The 22,544-nt window shown below is 37.9% G+C and overlaps 1 protein-coding gene across 6 annotated transcripts in view; it reads right to left on the reverse strand.

Moving 5' to 3' along the window:
- BABAM2 (BRISC and BRCA1 A complex member 2) overlaps nucleotides 1-22,544 on the reverse strand; it is a 446,047-nt gene that overhangs the window by 340,991 nt on the left and 82,512 nt on the right. For all 6 annotated transcript variants that reach the window (XM_033425181.2, XM_033425184.2, XM_004268165.4 and 3 more), the window contains one exon: nucleotides 12,343-12,437. In XM_033425181.2, the coding sequence (XP_033281072.1) occupies nucleotides 12,343-12,437 (95 nt within the window). The remainder of the gene's footprint in view (nucleotides 1-12,342; nucleotides 12,438-22,544) is intronic.

Consider the following 22,544-nt stretch of genomic DNA (forward strand, 5'->3'; position numbering starts at 1 on the left):
CCTCTACTGTTTTTGAACTGGAATGTCTGACATCCACTCAAAACAACTAGAAACACCAAATACAGAAGCATATCACTGATAAAGAAAAAAAGCAGGCAAAACAAATAGACCCAAGAATATTCCAGATATTGGAATTGGTTCATAAGGACTTGAAAATAAATACAATTAGTATGTACAAGAAAATGGAGAAAACTATAGATGAAAAGATAAATTCACTAAAGAACTTATAGAAAAGAACCAAATGGAATTGTAGAATTGAAGGATCTATTACCTAAAATTAAGAGCTCATTAGATGGGTTTAATAGCAAATTAGACACAGCAGAAAAAATAAACTGGAAGGTAAGTTTGGTGTTACATAGTTGTGCTATTTATTCCCTTATTGCCTCTCATCTCCCAAATCTACTCTTCTTTGTCCTGCTTATGAAACTGGAACTGGGCCCTGTAAACATGTTTCCTCTGTCAACTGGTGCAATGTTTAGCTTGTCAACAGAAAGTGATGGAGGGACGGTGCAAGGCATGACAGAAAGGGAGCTTCTTACCCTGGCTCTAGTGCACTTTTCAGAGCTGCACCTATGGTGCAGCTGCTAGAGGCACACAGGAGACCCAGCAGTGCTCACCCTCCAGCCCGTTTAACTGGCACCTAACCCATTTCTACTTGCCAGCCTTGGCCTACCAGCACCCCCACGTAAGGGTCTCCATCATCCAGGGGGCTGTAGCCACACCCTCTCCAACAAGGAGGTCAGAGTCTCAGCCTTGGGGGGCTGCAGGGAGCCATGAGAAAAGCATCTTCCCAGTTTGTTCCTTTTGGGGTATTCTTCCTCTACCCTCCGCAAATTACTGATACGGTTTCTGTCTCTTGACTGAATGCTGACTGACAAAATGGTCAAGTTGCATTTTAAGTGTACCCTGTTTGTACTTTCAAGATGTTCTGTTTTTCTACGACTGTATTTTTAAAGACTTATTTATAACACATACCATCAAAATTATGTGTGTATGCATATGTGCGTATATTAACAGTTCTCTCCTTAACCCTCTACACAACGCGAGCCAGTGAGCCCACCCTTCAGTATACACCCATCAGAAATGCACACATATGTCCACTGAGACATACAGAATATTCATAATAGCACTATTCACAACAGCAAAAAACTGTAAATAATCCAAACGTTGATCAACACTAGAATGGATAGATGCACCGTGGTACGCTCACACAGTGAAACACTGTGAGCAATGAGCATGCAGCAACAACAACTACTACACGGGTAAAGCTCCCAAATAAATGTTGAGTGAAAGAAGTCAGGCACACAAGTACACGCTGTTTGGTTCCATTTGCAGGAAGATGAAAAAGAGGCAAATTAATAACGGTGAGAAAGTCAGCACAGTGTTTACTCTTGGGCAAGGTGGTCACAGTGATGGGAGAGGGCATGAGTGGGGCTTCTGGAAGCTGGATATGTTCTGTTTCTTGATCTGGGCGCCGATTACATAATGTCTTTACTTTCTGGAAATTTGCCATGCTAGGTAGTTACGATTTGTACATTCTTCTGTAGGCATGTTATTCTTCAATAAGTTACATAAAATGTGTATTAGTTATAAACAACCAACTAATATGTTTCTAAGTCCTTGACACTTACTATCCATGGATCTGATAAACCGCTCCTCCTACATGTCCCCCCAGCACCCTGTGCACATATCTCTATTTCCTGCTCATATCACCCGAGGCTGCAATTCTGTTCACTTATTTGTCTTGAGCATTATGTCCAGCTGGAGGGTGAAGGATGAGTCTTTTACAGGCCTCAATTGAGGCATTAAACAGATATTTGAAAAATGCAGAGCGTTCCATCTTATAATATGTTAATGGCAATGGATGTGTCGAGGAGCAGGGGCACCACACATCTGGATGGCATTTTTGAATAGTGGGCCATGCAGTCTATCTCAGCTTAGTGCGTTCTTCACATATATTTCAAATATCCTTTATGTACACAGGATACGGACACTATTTTCCATGGACACATTCAAAAGATGTCTTTCTTCAGGTAGCACAGAGACGAGCAGGGAAGGAGAAGCAACAAGGTGTGAGCACACTACTCTTTCTACGCTTACATTCCATGAGCAGAACAGAGTCAGTGAAATAATTACACAACCAGTGGGTAGTACCTGCAGTAGCGTTACGTTCCCTACCCTGAAGATGCTTGTCGCAAACACAAAATCGTTGTCACCTTCTTCAAACCAGGAAGTCAGATATCAGTGGTTTCTAACCATGCTATAATTGCAACATGTTCTTCTCATTTAAATATATGATCCACCCTTCCTCCTTTATGCAATTTTATTTTAAATTAAAGTGAATTATCACTATTACTTTGGGGGGAAAGAATTTCACAATACCCTCTAAGTCAGCTGAACACAACACACGGTGTTGCAAAAGCGAGGCTGAAAAACTCACAGCTTCAGTTTCTGTTAACTGATTTTTATCCTACAAATTTCTCAAAAATTGAATCTCTTTCTTCTAGTTTGAAATTTTTATTTAAAACATTTTCTAGTCTTGGAAACCAACAAGTCCCTTAAGGATGCAGAACCTTAAAGGCAAACTGTTCATCTAACACATACACACTGCACACCTCTATGCTCGAGGTACCCTTCTAGACACTAGGATACAGCAATGAAGAAAACAAATTCCATTCTCTCAAGAAGCTTCCAATCCAGTGAATAAACAAAGGTGATCATGTATCCCAGTTTGCCTGGGACTGTCCCGTCTTAGCAGTGAACATACTAAATCCCAGAAAATCGCTCACTCTGGGACAAACAGGGCAGTTGGTCACCTTAGCAGAAACAGATACCTAATAAATAAGCAGCCCCAAATTTATCAAATGGTGATAAAGTGCACTGAAGAAAATAAAGCAGGATAATGATGAGAAAGTAATGGGGAGAGCGTTACTACTATTTTGTATAGGGATGTCAGGGCAGGCCTCTCATATAATGACGTTTGAAGATAGGAGGAGAGCAAGCCATTCAGATAACTGGAAGAAGAAAGTTCCAGGCAGAAGGGAATGAAACTGGTAAATAGCAAATAAAAAGTTTCTAAGGAGGTCCTCAGACTTTTGGAGGAATAGCAAGGAGGCCTGCGTGGCTGGAAAAGAGTGAGAACGGAATAGAACGGAAAGAGAAGCAATTATAACCGCTAGAGCAGACCCATCACTTACAGTTCAGCACACGTTCCAACTTCTTTCTGATAATTTTAATCCTGCAGTTCCAACCCATGATAATTTTCCCTTTTTCATTTTAATGGAGACTCTGTCTTAATTTAGTGATCATCCTCTCTTCTCATATTATATAATATATGTGAAAACGCTATGTAATTATCCCACAGCACTTCTTGGTATCAAGTATTCCAGCACTGAAGTATATACCACCTATGGCCATTTGTTTTCATGTACCTATGTCTCCCTAAAATTTAGCCTCCTTGAGGTCAAATTCCATATAACACAGTGTTGGACACACAGTGTGTACTCAATAAATACCCACAGATAGGATTTTCCTCAGTTTGTCTTTTGTTGATTTTTATGCTTTTTCATTAGTAAAGGAGGGCATCAATAAGTCAGCCTCTTCGTTATAATATGACAGATGAAACCGTATGGCAAACACGTAAGACAGAACAGAGTGACAGCAAAGCCACTGACAAATTAACTTATATGGCAGGGACAGCTCTTTAATCAGCATATGCTTCGGACTCGAGGCTCAAAGCAAAACTACAAACAGCAAAAAGCTCTGCAAATAACCTCTCCAACCAAGAATCAACTCTTCTTAAGTGTCCCTGAAAAATACTTCTAAGCACAGATTAACTGGATGATTAGCACGTTACTGTTGTATTAAAAACTTTCCACCACCAGCCCCAAACCAAATTAACATATCCCTCTGCCATGTACTATGTTGTATTCACATGATTTTCTCATATTGTCTATTAAATAAAGTTGTGTGCTAACCCTGCTAACCAGAGAACACATCTAGAGTATAGTTCAGGCTTTTTTTTTTAATTGAAGTACAGTGATTTACAAGTTGTGTTAATTTCTGCTGTATAGTGAAGTGACTCAGTTATACATATATAATAAATTCTTTTCAATATTCTTTTTCATTATGATTTATCACAGGATATTGACTACAGTTCCTTCTGTTATATAGCAGGATGTTGTTTTTCCATCCTATATATAATAGTTTGCATCTGCTAATCCTAAACTCCTAATTCTTCCCTTCCCCCCATACCCTCCTTGGCAACCACAAGTCTGTTCTCTATGTCTATGAGTCTGTTTCTGTTTCATAGATATGTTCATTTGTGTCATAGTTTAGATTCCACATATAAGTGATATCATATCGTATTTCTCTTTCTAACTTACTTTACTTAGTATGATAATCTCTAGGTCCATACATGTTGCTGCAAATGGCATTATTTCATTCTTTTTAATGCCTGAGTAATATTCCTATATATATATTCCACATCTTCTTTATCCATTCATCTGTTGACTGATATTTAGGTTGTTTCCATGTCTTGGTTATTGTAAATAGTGCTGCTATGAACATAGAGGTACATGCATCTTTTCAAATTCTAGTTTTGTCTGGATATATGCCCAGGAATGGGATAGCTGGTTCATATGGCTGTAGAGTTCAGGCTTTATCTCCATTGCTTAGGCCTTAGGTCCTAACTTTCAATTAATATTACCTTACATGGTTTGGTGAATAAATTATTAGCATATATAATGTAGAGCAAGGAGGCAAATTTTTAAGAAATCTACTACAATTTATGAATGTTGATCTTAAAAGAAGCTCCCAGACATACTGTAAGCTAATTGCAATGCTGCTTCCATTTCTATCTTATGAAATGCTTTAAGTTGAGTTTAAGAGATCAAAGGAAAAGCAATATCCGTATTTTATGACCACATCTCAATATAAAAATATGTAATCACCCAGCTTGCACAACAAACTGATTTACATCAAAAAAGTAGAAAAAGATGAAGAACGTAAGTCTGTAAAGAGATTTCTGCTCAATAGAAAGAAAAACTTTATGTTTAAAGTTAGAGCTGTAAGGTTGCTGGATACAAGATCAATATACAAAAATCAATTGTTCCTGTATAGTATCAATGTGAAAATGAAATTAAAAACAAGTTTATTTACAAAAAGAATAAAGTTCTTAGGAATAAATTTAACAAAACAAGTGTAAAATCTGTACTCTGAAAAGTACAAAAATTATTAAAAGATATTAACAAAAGACTTAAAAATGTTAAGGCATTTCATGTTCCTGGATTAGAAGACAATGTTGTTAAAATCGAAATAATCTCTAGCTGGATATACAGATTAAATGCAATCTCTTCCAAAATCCCAGTTGGATTCCTTGCAGAAATTGACAAGCTTATCCTAAAATTAATATGGAGGGCTTCCCTGGTGGCGCAGTGGTTGAGAGTCCACCTGCCGATGCAGGGGACACGGGTTCATGCCCCGGTCCAGGAGGATCCCACATGCCGCGGAGTGGCTGGGCCGTGAGACATGGCCGCTGAGCCTGCACGTCCGGAGCCTGTGATCCGCAACGGGAGAGGCCACAACAGTGAGAGGCCCGCATACCGCAAAAAAAAAAAAAAAAAAAATTCATATGGAAATGAGAGCAACCCACTAGGCAAAGCAATCTTGGAAAAGAAGAACAAAATTCAAAAACTCATACTTCCCAATTTCAAAACTTATTACAAAGTCACAGAAAGCAAGACAGTGTGGTATGGGTATACAAATTGGGAGTTCAGAAACAAACCCACACACTTATAATCAATTGAGTTTCAGAATGCCAAGAATGCCAAAACAATTCAATAAGGAAAAAATAGTCTTTCCAATAAACTGTGCTTGGGGCATCTGGATCTCCACTTGTAAAATAATACAGCAAGGCCCCTACCTCACATAAGAGCAAAAATTATTAAACTTGGACTAGGCAATGGTTTCCTAGATATGAAACCAGAAGCACAAACAACAAAAGAAAAAAGACAAGTTGGACTTCCCAAAAATTAAAAATTTTTGCCCTTCAAACAGTACTATCTAGAAAGTGAAAACATAATCCATCGAATGGGAGAAAGTTTTGTAAGTCATATATCTTGATAAAGAACTTGTACTCAGAATATATAAAGAACACTTATACCTCAACAATAAAAAGACAAATAACCCAATTTAAAAATGGGCAAAGGATTTGAATAGACATTTCTACAAAGAAGATAAATAAATGGCCAATTAACACAGAAAAAGATGCAAAACATCAAAAAACCACAATGAGATAACCACTTTACACCCACTAGGATGGGTCTAATCATAAAGATAGATAACAATAAGTGTTAGTGAGAATGTGAAGAAACTGGAACACTTATACACCACTGATGGGGATGTAAAATGGCACAGACACTTTGGAAAACAGTCAGGGAGTTCCTCAAAAAGTTAAACATAGTGTTACCATTTGACCCTGTAATTCCACTCCTATATATCCAAAAGGACTAAAAATATGTCCACACAACAGCAGTATTTATAATAGCCAAAATGTGTGAACAACCCAAATGTTCATCAACTGACAAAAGTACAAATAAAATGTGGTACATGTATACAATAGAATATTACTTGGCAATAAAAAATGATGTAGTGATACATGTTACATTGAAAACACTATGCTAAGTGAAAGAAGTCAGTCACAAGTACCATATATTATATGATTCCATTTACATGAAATATCCAGAATAGGCAAATCCACAGACAGAAATATACATTAGTTATTGCTGACAGTGAACACAGGTGGGGGTGGGGAGGATAGGGAATTGACTGTTAATGGGTTTGGAATTTCTTTTAGGGGTGATGACAATGTTCTAAATTTGACTGTGGTGATAGTTGCACAACTAAAAACCACTGAAATTAATCAAGACAGTATGGTACTGGCACAAAAACAGAAATACAGATCAATGGAACAGGATAGAAAGCCCAGAGATAAATCCATACACATATGGTCACCTTATATTCGATAAAGGAGGCAAGAATATACAATGGAGAAAAGACAGCCTCTTCAACAAGTGGTGCTAGGAAAACTAGACAGCTACATGTAAAAGAATGAAATTAGAACACTCCCTAACACCATACACAAAAATAAACTCAAAATGGATGAAAGACTGAAATGTAATGCCAGACACTATTAAACTCTTAGAGGAAAACACAGGCAGAACACTCTATGACATAAATCACAGCAAGATCCTTTTTGACCCATCTCCTAGAGAAATGGAAATAAAAACAAAAATAAACAAATGGGACCTAATGAAACCTAAAAGCTTTTGCACAGCAAAGGAAACTATAAACAAGATGAAAAGACACCCCTCAGAATGGGAGAAAATATTTGCAAATGAAGCAACTGACAAAGGATTAATCTCCAAGATATACAAGCAGCTCATGCAGCTCAATATCAAAAAAACAAACAACCCAATCTAAAAATGGGCAGAAGACCTAAATAGACATTTCTCCAAAAAAGATATACAGATTGCCAACAAACACATGAAAAGATGCTTAACATCACTAATCATTAGAGAAATGCAACTCAAAACTGCAATGAGGTATCACCTCACACCAGTCAGAATGGCCATCATCAAAAAATCTACAAACAATAAATGCTGGAGAGGGTGTGGAGAAAAGGGAACCCTCTTACACTGTTGGTGGGAATGAATATTGATACAGCCACTATGGAGAACAGTATGGAGGTCCCTTAAAAAAAACTAAAAATAGAACTACCATATGACCCAGCAATCCCTACTGGGCGCATACCCTGAGAAAACCATAATTCAAAAAGAGTCATGTACCACAATGTCCATTGCAGCTCTATTTACAATAGCCAGGACATGGAAGCAACCTAAGTGTTCATCAACAGATGAATGGATAAAGAAGATGTGGCACATATATACAGTGCAATATTACTCAGCCATAAAAAGAAATGAACTTGAGTTATTTGTAGTGACGTGGATGGACCTAGAGTCTGTCATACAGAGTGAAGTAAGTCAGAAAGAGAAAAACAAATACCATATGCTAACACATATATATGGAATCTTAAAAAAAATAAAATGGTTCTGAAGAACCTAGGGGCAGGACAGGAATAAAGACGCAGATGTAGAGAATGGACTTGAGGACCCAGGGAGTGGGAAGCGTAAGCTGGGACGAAGCGAGAGAGTGGCATGGACATATATATACGCTACCAAATGTAAAACAGATAGCTAGTGGGGAGCAGCTAATAGCATAGGGAGATCAGCTCGGTGTTTTGTGTCCAACTAGAGGGGTGGGATAGGGAGGGTGGGAGGGAGATGCAAGAGGGAGGAGATAGGGGGATATATGTATGTGTATAGCTGATTCACTTTGTTATAAAGCAGAAACTAACACACCATTGTAAAGCAATTATACTCTAATAAAGATGTTAAAAAAAAAACCCACTGAATTATACACTTTAAATAGGTGAATTGTATGGCATATAAATTATGTCTCAATAAAGAAGTTATTTTAAAAACATCAGAGCTATTCCCAAAATGGAAAATGATACCTCACTGGAAATAATGTCAAGCAAAGGCAAATGGCCTTCTATTGGAGATATTACTGTAAGAGATGGATTCAATTAGTGGTTCCCAATAGCAGTTCACAGACTAACACATAAAAATCACCCAGGGAACTTAATGACTCTGTGGCTCCCTAAAGCATCTATCTAATTCAGTATGTCCAGTGAGGTTCAAAAATTTGTATTTTTAACAGGCTTCCTAAATTATTCTAGCATATAGCCAGAAGTGGGACCAACTATACCATTAAGATCCTAACAATAATTTTATGATTCCCTGATATCTATGAGATACCTATCTCTAGATCTGGTATCTATCTAGTACTTTCCATTCAGCTGAGAATCTCAAAGTCCATAATGAAATTCACCTTCCTGAATGAAGAGTCTGTGTTTAGAAAAAAGTGGCTTCATCAGATGGATTAGGGCACCTCATATATTTTTATTAACCTTATGTGTATCCTTTAAGCTACTTCAAACCGTTTTTTGCAAAGATACAGGGCACCCTCCAGAGCAGTGTAGACCTCACCCAGCTAGTGCAGGGTGTATCCTGGCTGCTTACCTAGACTTGTCCAGCTGACTGGTCCATGAAGAAGCACTGGGTAACCTGCCTGAGGCCTTAGATAAACTATAGCTAAAGAGAGGTGTTCCCCTAGATTTGTAATCTTTCTTTTAGATATAGTGCTTTATTTTTTTGGCTGTTCTTTTTCAGCTAATTTCTCAAAAACATTTATGATAACTTCACTCAAAACTAAACATCAGGGGACTTCCCTGGTGGGGCAGTGGTTAAGACTCCACGCTCCCAATGCAGGGGGCCCAGGTTCAATCCCCGGTCAGGGAACTAGATCCCACATGCATGTCGCAACGAAGAGTTCACACGCCACAGCTAGGGAGCCTGTGTGCCGCAACTAAGGGGTTGGTGAGCCACAACTAAGAAGCCCACGAGCCACAACTGGGGAGCCCACCTGCCGCAACTAAGACCCGGAGCAATCAAATAAATAAATAAATAAAATATACACCATTAAATAAATAAATAAATAATAAAAAGGTTACACTTCTTAAAAAAAGAAAAAAAAAAACTAAACATCAGAAGAGTGAAGTTATAATATCAACTCCAACACAACAATATGGTCGATTTCCCAGATGAATGGATAAAGAAGATGTGACACATAAATACAATGGAATATAACTCCACCATAAAAAGAAACGAAATTGAGTTATTTGTAATGAGGTGGATGGACCTACAGACTGTCATACAGAGTGAAGTAAGTCAGAAAGAGAAAAACAAATACCATATGCTAACACATATATATGGAATCTTAAAAAAAAAAATGGTTCTGAAGAGCCTAGGAGCAGGACAGATATAAAGACGCAGACATAGAGAATGGACTTGAGGACACAGGGAGGGGGAAGGGTAAGCTGGGATGAACTGAGAGAGTGGCATGGACGTATACACACTACCAAATGTAAAATAGATAGCTAGTGGGAAGCAGCCCCATAGCACAGGGAGATCAGCTCGGTGCTTTGTGTCCACCTAGAGGGGTAGGATAGGGAGGGTGGGAGGGAGACACAAGAGGGAGGAGATATGGGGATATATGTATACATATAGCTGATTCACTTTGTCATACAGCAGAAACTAACACACCATTGTAAAGCAATTATACTCCAATAGAGATGTTAAAAAAATAAAATTAAATAAATCTAGGTCGATTTCCTGAATATTAAAACAGAAAAGTGGAGTAAGATAAAACTTAAGGTCCTTTCTAACTTTTAAAGTCTATACTCTCACCAAAATAAATACATAGATAGATAGATAGACAGATAAAAGATAATGTCTATACTCACAATCCTTGCCAATATTGAAGATGTGCTTTGTAAATTTTACAGGCAATTCGTAAGAGAAATTGTAAACATATATTTCCTATCCTTTCCATCATAGTGTTCCCTCTTGCATCATCCTAGCTCAAAGCCCCTTCCCCCGCACAGATTTTTACAACAGTCCTCAATCTCTCTTAATCCATTGTACTGACCACACTGCTGTTAGATAATTCTCCAAGTATCATTTCCTTCAGTGGCTCTTAACCTAGCATTCAATGCATTCCACAGTCTTATCCCAAGTTATCTTTCTAACCTTTTCTAGCCCTTCCTTATATTAACTTACCCTTCAGCAAACCTGTCAAGTACCTTCTTCTACAATATATTATACATATCATTTGTTTATGTCATTCCCCTTACTTGAAATACTCTCTGCCACACTCCCCACTTTTGTTCCATTCTTCAAGTATTATTATAAGTTTCACCTCCGCAACAAAGCCTTTTCTGACAAGCTTCTTTAAACTTCTGGAGCTCTTAGCCTGTAATATATCTTTGGCATTTAGCATATGCTACCTTCCACTGGGCAGATTTAATACAGGACAGATCTGTAGGGGCACGTCCGCCTTATTTTCTCCAGGTAAGGCCTTCAGCTTCAATATGGGGTGAATTTGTAACACAAAGCATCTAAAGGGACCATACTTAAACTACAATTTTTTAAAAAAATCAACTAAAGTAACAGTTTATGTGTAATTATTAGATTTTGCAACAAACCCATCCTACTCTTGCCAACTGTATTTTTACAGCTGTTTTCCAAAATTTAAGATAATTCTTTAGGTTTGGGTTAGTACTTCCTGTTTAATACTTCCCTTTTAAAAAAGGGAGGGGGGGGACAAGATTTCAAAGCAAGTCCTCAAACTTTTTTTTTTTTTTTTTTTTTTTTTTTTTTGTGGTACGCGGGCCTCTCACTGTTGTGGCCTCTCCCGTTGCGGGTCACAGGCTCCGGACGCGCAGGCTCAGCGGCCATGGCTCACGGGCCTACCCGCCCCGCGGCATGTGGGATCTTCCCGGACCGGGGCACGAGCTCGTGTCCCCTGCATCGGCAGGCGGACTCTCAACCACTGTGCCACCAGGGAAGCCCCCTCAAACTTTTAATTACAAAACTTCAATGAGACAAAAAAAAATTTCCAAAAAACAAAACTAAGAAGAAAGTTTTTGAACAATAATAGAACCTCTCTTATGGTATAGGCATCATAGCAAAATCAAACTTGAGAAGGGAAAGAGAGAGACATTTTGTCTGGTCAGACCTTTTAAACAAAATGGTACATGCTTTTCTCCACTAGCCATGAAAAAAACACTTTTTATACAAACCACATGTGATCTGACAAGTACTACCATCCTTTTCTCTGCTTTAAATCCAGAAACATTTTACTTCAACTACAAAGTTTCTGGTCTTGCTTAATAAAGAACACTTAATCTGGTCTTTACCCTTCTGATAATAATACTGAGAAAATGCAGATGTAAGTCCAAATTTGCCACTTTCACTTCTATACAAAAAAAGGCCTCCTGAAGAGCCAAGAAACACCCCCTAACAAGCCCCGTGATGAAGTGTTAGTAAACATTAGAAAATTGATCGCAGGCATGAAATATTAAGTTAAAACAAAGAAAATGTTTTCAACATGTCTCCTTCAGCTGAAGTAAATGTATTTTAACCAATATGCTAGAGGTTTTCATTAATTCAAAATAGTCTGAAAATAAAACTGCAGTGAAAAAAAATCTCTTAACTATTTTGGCACATAAGGAATTACACTTATTTCACAGGACAGAGAAAAAAGGGGTGGAAAAAAATCCATGTGTTCAGCAAATGTATCTGTTAAAGAATTGTCAAAAGCTAACTTGATTCTCCTTTCAGCAAACAGAGATCATCCAAACAGGCCTGCAGTACTCACATGCAGAGCAGAGGGGTCTGGCAGGAACTCAGCATCTTCTCCAAAGATAAAGTCGGGAGGCAGCTCTGGGTACTGGGCATTGAAAATGATATCCCCTGAAATAAAAGAAAATGTCAGGCTCTTCTTATTTCCTTGCAAATGTATGAACGATCTGGGGAGTGCATCAGAAAAACTTCTAAAAGAAGTTTATATTAGTTTAACAAAAATACTGAAAAGCACTTTCAGAAACAAAAGAACTGATATCTTCTTTTAAGTTAACATTCACAGCATGCAATCAGAAAGTGTTACCTCCTAATACACTATAAATACCCATGTAGAAAAGTAGAAGCAACGACATCCAGAGTACATGCAGATTTTATTAATAGGAAACGTTACTGTCCAGTCACTGCCCGCTAATTAATAAGCCTTTATCAAGGACTGATTTTCTAAAGATAAAGTCCTTGCCTTGAAGAAATTAAACACACAAACCTTTGGTATAATGGAAAGAACATTTGGCTTGGAGTCCAAAAAGTCAGATTTAAAACCACAGGATCTCCTAATTATTTATTAGTTCAAGTCATCTTGGGCAAGTTTTAACTTCTTTGGAGTTCAGTTTCCTCATCAGTAAAAAGAGGATAAAATAGTTCTGACATCACGGATTTGTTGTGAGGGTAAAAAGAGATAGCATGTCTAGCTAGGTGTCTGGCATACGGTAAGCACTCAACAAGTCATACAGGAGTATTACTATTGTTAGTAATAGTGTTATTACTATCGAAAGTATTACATTGAAGCATAAGATAAATTACAAAAGCTCCTTGACAAATTTGTACTATAAGTTCTTCTACCTCTCTGTTCCTCTCCTTTCTCCTTCTTTAGCTTCCTTTTCTTCCCCTCTGCTCACCCCAAGAATCAGCCCTCATCATTCCACTTACACCAACGAGCAGATTAGTATACCCACAATCTAACACACACACTGGGTTGTAGTATATAAGAGTGTGTATACTTGTATACATGCACACAACCTCTGTACCCATACACACACATAGTGTTGGATCAGTCCAGTCATTTTTACTGCTCAAACAATAATATCTTCATAGTGACATCTAAATTCAAACATTCAGAATTCAGTTTTCATTTGAGCCTTTCTAACCCTGTGTACTGTGTATTTCAACTTCAAACTCAACAAGTCTAAAAACATGCTCATGACTATCCCTTTTCTCACTCCTTTCTTCCCCTAACTGACTTCCCCATTTCTAGGGATGGCACTGCTACTCCTTAATCACCCATGCTGAAACTTTAATGTCTTCTTTGAACTGACCCACACCCTTTATACTCTTAGAAAACAAGTCATCTCAATTTTTTCCCCAAAATGTTTCTCATATGCATATTTCCTACTGCTAACAGCTCAACCCAGGCCCAGATGACTTAGTCCATACAGTTATGCATCCAAAGAACAAAAATTTGAACTCTCCTCTAGGCACTATGCTGGGCATGAAAGATCAAACAAAAAACTCTGTTTTTAAGGACTCAACAGACTAGAAGAATTATTACCATACCCTCTTAAATGGTCTCCCAATACATCCAGCCCATACTACATACTATCATAAAGTAAATCTTAAAGTACTGCTTTGCCCCAAAACACCCTAGCTCAAAAACTTTCAATGGTTCTCTAATGTCAAATGGAGTAACAGCAAACTTCTCAAACTGGCATTTAAGGCCTCCAAAATACAATGTTCCTTATTTATCCACCCTTCTCCCTATCTACAAGCCGATACCAATATTCTATTCCCATCAACATGATCCACTCGCTAACCTCCAAACTATGACACCTAGTTGAAATGCTCTTTCCCCTTTCTCAGTTCTTACTCATCCTTTATGAGCCCTCTTAATTACCTTCTCTTGCATGAAGCCTTCCCTAATAAATCCAGTACACAATGATCATTGTTACTTCTGAAATTCAACAGTACTGATTGGTTATGCCATTCAGTGAGTATTTAACTGTAGACTTATATTGGTTTTGTAGCTCCATTAATTTTAAAAATCCATAATAAACACATGGTACATGTGAGGCACTATGATACATGCTATGTCAATACAAAGACGGTTATCCTCAAGGAGCTTACATTTAGTGAGGGGGACAGAACATATATACTGCAGCACAAATACACAGCAGTACAAAGTACATATACTTGATCTTCCTAAATATATTGTAAGCATTCAGAGAATAAATATGCTCTTATTCTTATTTCATGTCTTCTCCAACAGGGCAAAGTACAATAGATACAGAATATATTCAAGAAATGCTCAATATATGAAAGAAGTTCTGTTCTCTGAATTGGTAAAGAATAGGGCTTCCCTGCTGGTGCAGTGGTTAAGAATCTGCTTGCCAATGCAGGGGACACGGGTTCAAGCCCTGGTCCAGGAAGATCCCACATGCTGCAGAGCAACTAAGCCCGTACGCCATAACTACTGAGCCTGCATTCTAGAGCCCGCGAGCCACAGCTACTGAGCCTGTGTGCCACAACTACTGAAGCCCATGAGCCTACAGCCCATGCTCCATAACAAGAGAAGCCACCGCAATGAGAAGCCCACGCACCGCAATGAAGAGTAGCCCCTGTTCACCACAAATAGAGAAAACCCGCGCGCAGCAACAAACCCCCAACGCAGCCAAAAATAAATAAATAAATTTATTTTTAAAAAAAAGAATAAAGTATGGAAGAGTTACTTCCACCACTTTCTGTAGGGAATAAATCTAAACAAGAAAATATACTCTTCAGAAGTTGGGTGTGGAATTAAATGATCAAAAGTAGTACAATCACTACCTCTCCTTCACCCTACCACAATCATTACCCCTGGTTTTTAACTATATCTATTACAAATTATAAACCTCCTTCAAGTGTTCTAACTATAAAGCATTACCCCAAGCCAAGACTAAGAGGCAAAGGCAATATAAATGTACTGATTACTCATTCTTACTCAACTATACCCATAGGTTAATAGAACAGAGGCATTAAAGTTTTGGAAAAAGCCAAGCTAGAATCTATTGTGCCTTGATGTTCAAAAAATAAATAGCATGCTAAATTCCAATAGAAGAAATTTTATTACTTTTGTTACTACAGGAGGACACAAAGCTGGATTTTCAAGTTCTCAAAGGAGCACTCTCAGTAATACGTATTTCCAAACCACTAAACATTAGAAATCTGATCCAAGGATATCTACTCTTGCCAATTCTATTCAACATTGTACTGGAGGTTCTAGCCAGGGCAATTAGGCAAGAAAAAGAAATGAATGGCATCTAGATTGGAAAGAAAAACTAAACTTATCTCTATCCACAGATGACATGATCTTGCATATAGAAAACCCTAAAGAATTCACACACACACACACACACACACACACACACACACACACAAAACTATAAGAACTAATAAACAAGTTTCGCAAGGTTGCAAGATACAAGATAGATGTATAAAATCAACTGCTTTTCTATACACTACTAACAAACAATCCTAACATAAAGTTAAGAATATAATTCCATTTACAACATCAAAAAGAATGAAATACTTAGGAATAAACTTAACGAAAGAAGTGTTAAGACTTGTACTCTAAAAACTACAAAACATTGTTGAAAGACTTTAAAGAAAGCCTACATATATGGAAGATGAACAACTCATGCTCATGGATCAGGAGACTTAATATTGTTAAGATGACAATACTACCTAAATTAATCTACAGATTTCATGCAATCCTGCTGGCTTTTTTTTTTTTTTTTTGCAGAAATTGACAAACCACTCCTAAAAGTCATATGGAAATGCAAGGGATCCACCATGGCCAAAAAGTAATCCTGAAAAAGAGCAAAGTTGAAAGACTCACACTTCCCAATTTCGAAATTTATTACAAAGCCACAGTAATCAAGACAGTGTGGTAACGACATAAGGACAGACATACAGATCAATGGAGCAGAATTCAGACTCTGGAAATAAACTTTCATATTTATAGTCAACTGATTTTTGCCAAGGGTGCCAAGACAATTCAGTGGGGCAAAAAGAGTTTTACATCATTTGACACCCATAAGGATGACTATTAAAGAAAAAAGAGAGAGAGAATATAACAAGTGTTGGCGAGGTTGTGGAGAAACTGGAACCCCTGTGCACCACTGGTGGGAATGTAAAATGATGCAGCTGCTATGGAAAACAATATGGCAGTACCTCAAACATTTAAAAATACAATTACCATATGACCCAGCAATTCTACTCTGGGTATATATTCAAAAGAAGTGAAATCAGTGTTAGTGTCTCAAAGAAATATTTTTATACTCAGGTTCACAGCAACATTATTCACGATAGACTAATGAAAACAACACAAGTGTCCATCGACAGATGAACGGACAAACAAAATGCAGTGTACAAATACAACGGAATATTAATTAGCTTTAAAAAAGGACATTCTGGGACTTCCCTGGCAGACCAGTGGTTAAGACTTCGCCTTCCAATGCAGGGGGTGCAGGTTAAATTCCTGGTCGGGGAGCTAAGATCCCACATGCCTTGCGGCCAAAAAACCAAAACATAAAACAGAAGCAATATTGTAACAAATTCAATAAAGACTTTAAAAATGGTCCACACACGCGCGCGCGCACACACACACAAAGACATTTTGACACATGGTATAATATGGATGAACCTTGAGGACGTTATGGAAAGTGAAATAAGCCAGTCATAAAAAACACAAATACCGTACAAGTTCACTTATATGAGGTACTCAGAGTAGTCAAATTCATAGAGGCAGAAAGGAGAATGGTGGTTAGCAGGAGCTGGGAGAAGGGGAGAATGGGAAGTTGCTGTTTAAAGGGTATAGAGTTTCAGTTTTGTAAGATGAAAAGAGTTAGGGAGATTGCACAACAACGTGAATGTACTTAACACTACTGAGATGTTTGTTATATATATTTTACACAATTTTTTTAAAAATTTTAAATAAAAGAGTCTGTTATAGACTGAATGTTTGTGCCCCTTTAAAATTCATATGTTGAAACCTAATCCCCAGTATGACAGTACTTGTAGGTGGGCCTTTGTGAGTGATTAAGTCATAAGGGCAGAGCCTTCATGAATGGGATTAGTGCCCTTATAAAAGAGACCCAAGAGGAGGCCCCTCCTGCTTCTGCCATGTGAGGTTATAACAAAAAGACAGACTGTTTATGAACCAGGAAGAAGACCCTTACCACTGACTCTGCCAGCACCTTCATCTCAGACTTCCCAGCCTCCAGAACTGTGAGAAATAAACATCTGTTGTTTAAGCCACCCAGTGTGTGGTAATCTGTTATAGCAGCCTGAACAGACTAAGACAGAGTCTTTTCAATAAATGGTGTTGGTAGAACTGGATAGCCACATGCAAAAGAATGAACTTGAGTCCCAACTCATACCATATACAAAAATTAACTCAAAATGGATCTAAGACCTAAGTGTATGAGCAGAAACTATAAAAATCTTCAAAGAAAACATACGAGTAAATCTTCATAACTAGGCAATGTTTTCTTAGATGATAAATCAAAAGTACAAGCAACAAAAGTAGGTTAACTGGACTTCATAAAAATTTAAAACTTTTGTCCTTCAAAGAACAATATCTAGAAAGTGAAAAGACAACCCACAGAATGGGAAAAAGTTTGGATTTAGGATTTGGCAAATCACACATCTGATAAAGGACTCGTACCCAGAATATAAAGAACCCTTTTACTTCAACAATAAAAGGCAAACAACCTAATTTAAAAATGAGCAAAGGATTTGAACAGACATTTCTCCAAAGAAGATACAGAAATGGTCAATAAACGTATGAAAAGATGCTCAACATCATTTGTCATTAAGGAAATGAAAATCAAAACCACAAAAAGATACCACTTCAGACCCACTATGATGGCTACAATCAAAAAGACAAATAATGACAAGTGTTGGTGAGACTGTGGAGAAACTGGAACCCTCATACAGTGCTGGTGAGAATATAAAACAGTGCCATCACTTTGGAAAATAGTTTGGCAATCCTCAGAATGCTAAACATAGAGTTACTTCAGGACCCACCAATTCCATTCCTAGTTATATATCCAAGAAAAATGGAAACGTATGTCCACACAAAGACTTGCACATGAATGTTTGTAGCAGCATTATTCACAATAGCCAAAAAGAAACAACTCAGTGTTCATCAACTGATAAATGGATAAATAAAATGTGGTATATACATATAATAGAATATTATTCAACTATTAAAAAAAAAAAAAGAAGGGGCTTCCCTGGTGGAGCAGTGGTTGAGAGTCCGCCTGCCGATGCAGGGGACACAGGTTCGTGCCCCAGTCCGGGAAGATCCCACATGCCGTGGAGCGGCTAGGCCCGGGAGCCATGGCCGCTGAGCCTGCGCGTCCGGAGCCTGCGCTCCACAACAGGAGAGGCCACAACAGTGAGAGGCCCGCGTACCGCAAAAAAAAAAAAAAAAAAAAGAAGAAGTACTGATATATGCTACAATGTGGATAAACCTTGAAAACTTTATGCTAAGTGAAAACAGCTGGACACAAAAGGCCACATATTGTATGACTGTTGTGTAATTCCACTTCTATGAAATGTCCAGAATATGTAAACCCATAGCAACAGAAAGTAGATTAATGGTTGCCAGGGGCCTGGAAAGGGGGGAGTGGGGAGTTATTGCTAACAAGCACAAAGTTTCTTTTTGTGGAGATGAAAATGTTCTGGAATTTGTGTTGATGGTTGCACAACTTCATGAATGTATTAAAAACCACTAAACTGTACATTTCGAAGAGTGAATTGCATGGTATGTGAGTTATATCTCAATAAAGGCATTGTTTTTTTAATGTGATGCAAAAGTTCATCCCATTTTAATCCAAACTTAAACACAAATAAATTAGAAAGTGTTTACTCGATGGTTATGAGTAAATTATTTTTTATAAATAAAATCATCTTGAAAATGCAATTGGAGAGTTCTCCATTTAAAGAAACTCTGCAATGAGTCCTTTTTAAAAGCAAAGAATGTTTTTATAAGATGAATACTTACAAAGACCTTTATTTTTCAAGAAGTTCCCCAAATGGGTCCTTTTAAAGGAGAGTACTGGGGAGTGTTAATTTTTTTTTAATTTTCATTGATTTAAAACAATTTTTTAAAGCTGCCAAAATTATTTAAATATGCAATAAATTTTTAAAGGAAACAATGTATACCAATTATTACACCCTCAACTGAAAGGATCCTTTTAGAGAGAAAGAAAAGAGAGAGATTACCATATTACACATAGTAAAAATATTATACAAATAATTTTCAAAACAAAGAAACAAATATCTTTCAGAATTTCACACTCTTACATTTCAGAATTTCTCAAAATATTACTTTCAACCTCAAAGAACTCCTAAAACACTCTACCTTAATACTCTATAGCCTCTTGGGAATAAAATGCAGCAATGTTTTCTTGCTAGGGAGAATGGTCAGTAAATCAGACAAGAACATTTATTAAAAACCCACCATGCACAGATGCACATATGAGACACCTGGGGAGTTACCTAGGAAGTAGAAAACATAGTCCCTGACCTCAAGGCAGAGATGGTGGAAAAAGACTGACACAAATCATGGAGAAGAGCAATAACATCGCATTTCCTTTATTTCACCCTGGAGAAGATGATACAAACACAGAGTACAGATCACTAGGATACTGCTTACTCCAACTTTTCATAAAAAGGAGGAGCAGGCAAGAGAACAAAGAAATAAAAATAGGATCAGAGGTGATATAAGGTGAGGTTAAGAAAGAAACAAAGAAAAGAAAGTAAAAAAACAAAACACCTAGAATGGCTAGAAGTATAACAAACACCTAACAACTAAATGGCGGTTTCAAGTGTTATTTTTCATGATTCCCTGAAAATTGACAGACGACCACTGTAGGACCAATGGGGCAGGAAAACTTCTCTTTGAAAACACACATCTACAATTCTTCATAGAAATCACAGTCGGTGCTAGAAAAGTTTTTATTTACATGCTGTGCCTTGGCAGCCGACACTCTTCAGAGCATATCAACACCATCTCAGGAAGGCCCAATCACCAGATCCACAGAGCGGGCCACATGTCCTGCTCCCCGGTTACAGAAGGAACACAGCTTGTCCACAAGCTCCTTTCCTTATTCTTATAGTATAGTGCTCTTTTGTCTATCTTAAGCTTAAATAACTGCCAGGAAAACAGAGTTTCAAAGGAGCAATTCAAATGGTATATAACTGGTATTTTGCCAATGATGGAAGAATTATTCTTATCAGTGGCTACATAAAATGATTATTTACTGAAACTCCCAATTATGGGAAGTAAGGGTCAGACAAGAGTCTTGCGGAAATGCTAGGCTGAAGGAGATTTTCAACAGAAAGGCAGGTTTAAGCAACAGTTTTACAAAAGATTTTGAAAAGGTTAACTTATTTCCAAAAGTTAGTTCTAACTCTTGACAGTGTTTCCTTACACTGAAATGCAACCTATCTTTCTCTGAAAATTTCATCTACTGGTTCTTAGGAATTTATGGAACAAGTGTAGTTTCACTTTAATATCAGAGCCCTTCAATTCTTTGCAGGCAGTTCTTGTGACCTCTCTTTCAACCCCACCATGAGTGACCTCTTGACCAGGTTAAATATCCCAGTTTCTTTCACTATTCCTCTTATGACTTGGTCTCCATTTCCTTTATCACTGTCTCCTCTCTCTTCTCTGCATGTGTACCAGTTTGTCAACAGTCCTCTTAGAGGGTAATACCCAGAACCAAACACAAGATTCCAGGTGTGCTCTAAGGAACACAGAATCGAGTAAAAAAAAAAAATCCATGCCTTCATTTTAGATACTAAACTTCTATTAATAAATACCACTGCAAACTGAAGTAGCTTTTTTGGCAGCCATATCAATGTTAACTCATATTATGCGTCCTATCAACTAAAAGCCCCAAAATTTTACATATACACTAATGCTAAGCCATATATCCCTCATTCTTAACTTGGATACCTGAATTTCGGAAGCCATTTCAGGAGTTTAAATTTATCCCTATTACATCTCAATCTTGTTAGATTCACCTCTCTATTTACAACCCATCAGAATATTCTTAGGTTCTATTCCAGTTTAGGGTTGGCACCCTCACTTTGAAGTTATACACAGACTGGCTAACCGTGCTTCTGGGAAACTCCCTCTCTGGCAGCCACAGTTCAATTATCAGTACCTCTTGGGTGCAATCATTCAAACAATAATATTTACCCCCAAATATTACAAACCTGCAGCACTGGAGCCAACAGGCTGTTGGCTGGGACTGACGGCAGCCTCTGGGAGGGCTCGCGCCAATGAGTCCTCCCCAGAACTGCCGCTGCCATTTTCTTTGTCCCCGCGGTGAGCCACAGCCGCCTCCCCACCTCTGCAGGAGACCTCCAGTACTAGCAGGATTGTGGTTATGGAGAAGGTGGAGATGCATACTGCACAGCCTGCCCTCCCCTCAGATACAAAAGCAGCTGGGGCCACCACAGATGTCAGACTTGCATCACCTGTGCCATCATCAATCGTACCCAGAAGGCTAACTGTACAGCTACCTCTAATGCCGTCTGTGGGGACTGTCTGCCCAGGTTCTACCAAAAGACACGTACTGGAGGCCTGCAGGATCAAGAGTGTATCCCATGCACGAAGCAGACGCCCACCTCTGAGGTTCAGTGTGTGTACCCAGTTCCCTTCTCCCCTTTCTTCCCCAATCCATTGGGTGACAGCAAGACAGGGTAGTAAAAACTTCCCCTACCCCCTCATACTCCTTCCTATAGGGTAGACTGGCAAGGGAATGGGTTAGATTTGAGTAACAGTTTCACAGTATATTATCTGTGTAACCTTCTATAAATCATTGAAACTCATTGAACCTCATTTCCCTCATCTGAAAAAAATGTAAGTCATGAAAATCATTGTTCTTCATACGTTATGGGATGCTGTCTAGTTCTAATGAAATAATAAATTTGAAAGCACTTTGTAACTTACAACATTTGTACACTTGTGGATTATTTATTTGAAGTTTACAGGAGTCCCTAATGCTTAGGACTAGTAAAAGGCTGAATGAAGTACTAGGATCTAGTCTATGCCCATATCACTATTCATTTATCTATCATTTTTGTCTATCTACCATCTATGTCTACTATTTTTTTAATTGATTGATATCTTTTTAAAACATGAAGTATTTCAAATATGTAGAAATA

The sequence above is a fragment of the Orcinus orca genome, chromosome 13 (assembly GCF_937001465.1).
Source record: "Orcinus orca chromosome 13, mOrcOrc1.1, whole genome shotgun sequence".
NCBI classification, from domain to species: Eukaryota; Metazoa; Chordata; class Mammalia; order Artiodactyla; family Delphinidae; genus Orcinus; species Orcinus orca.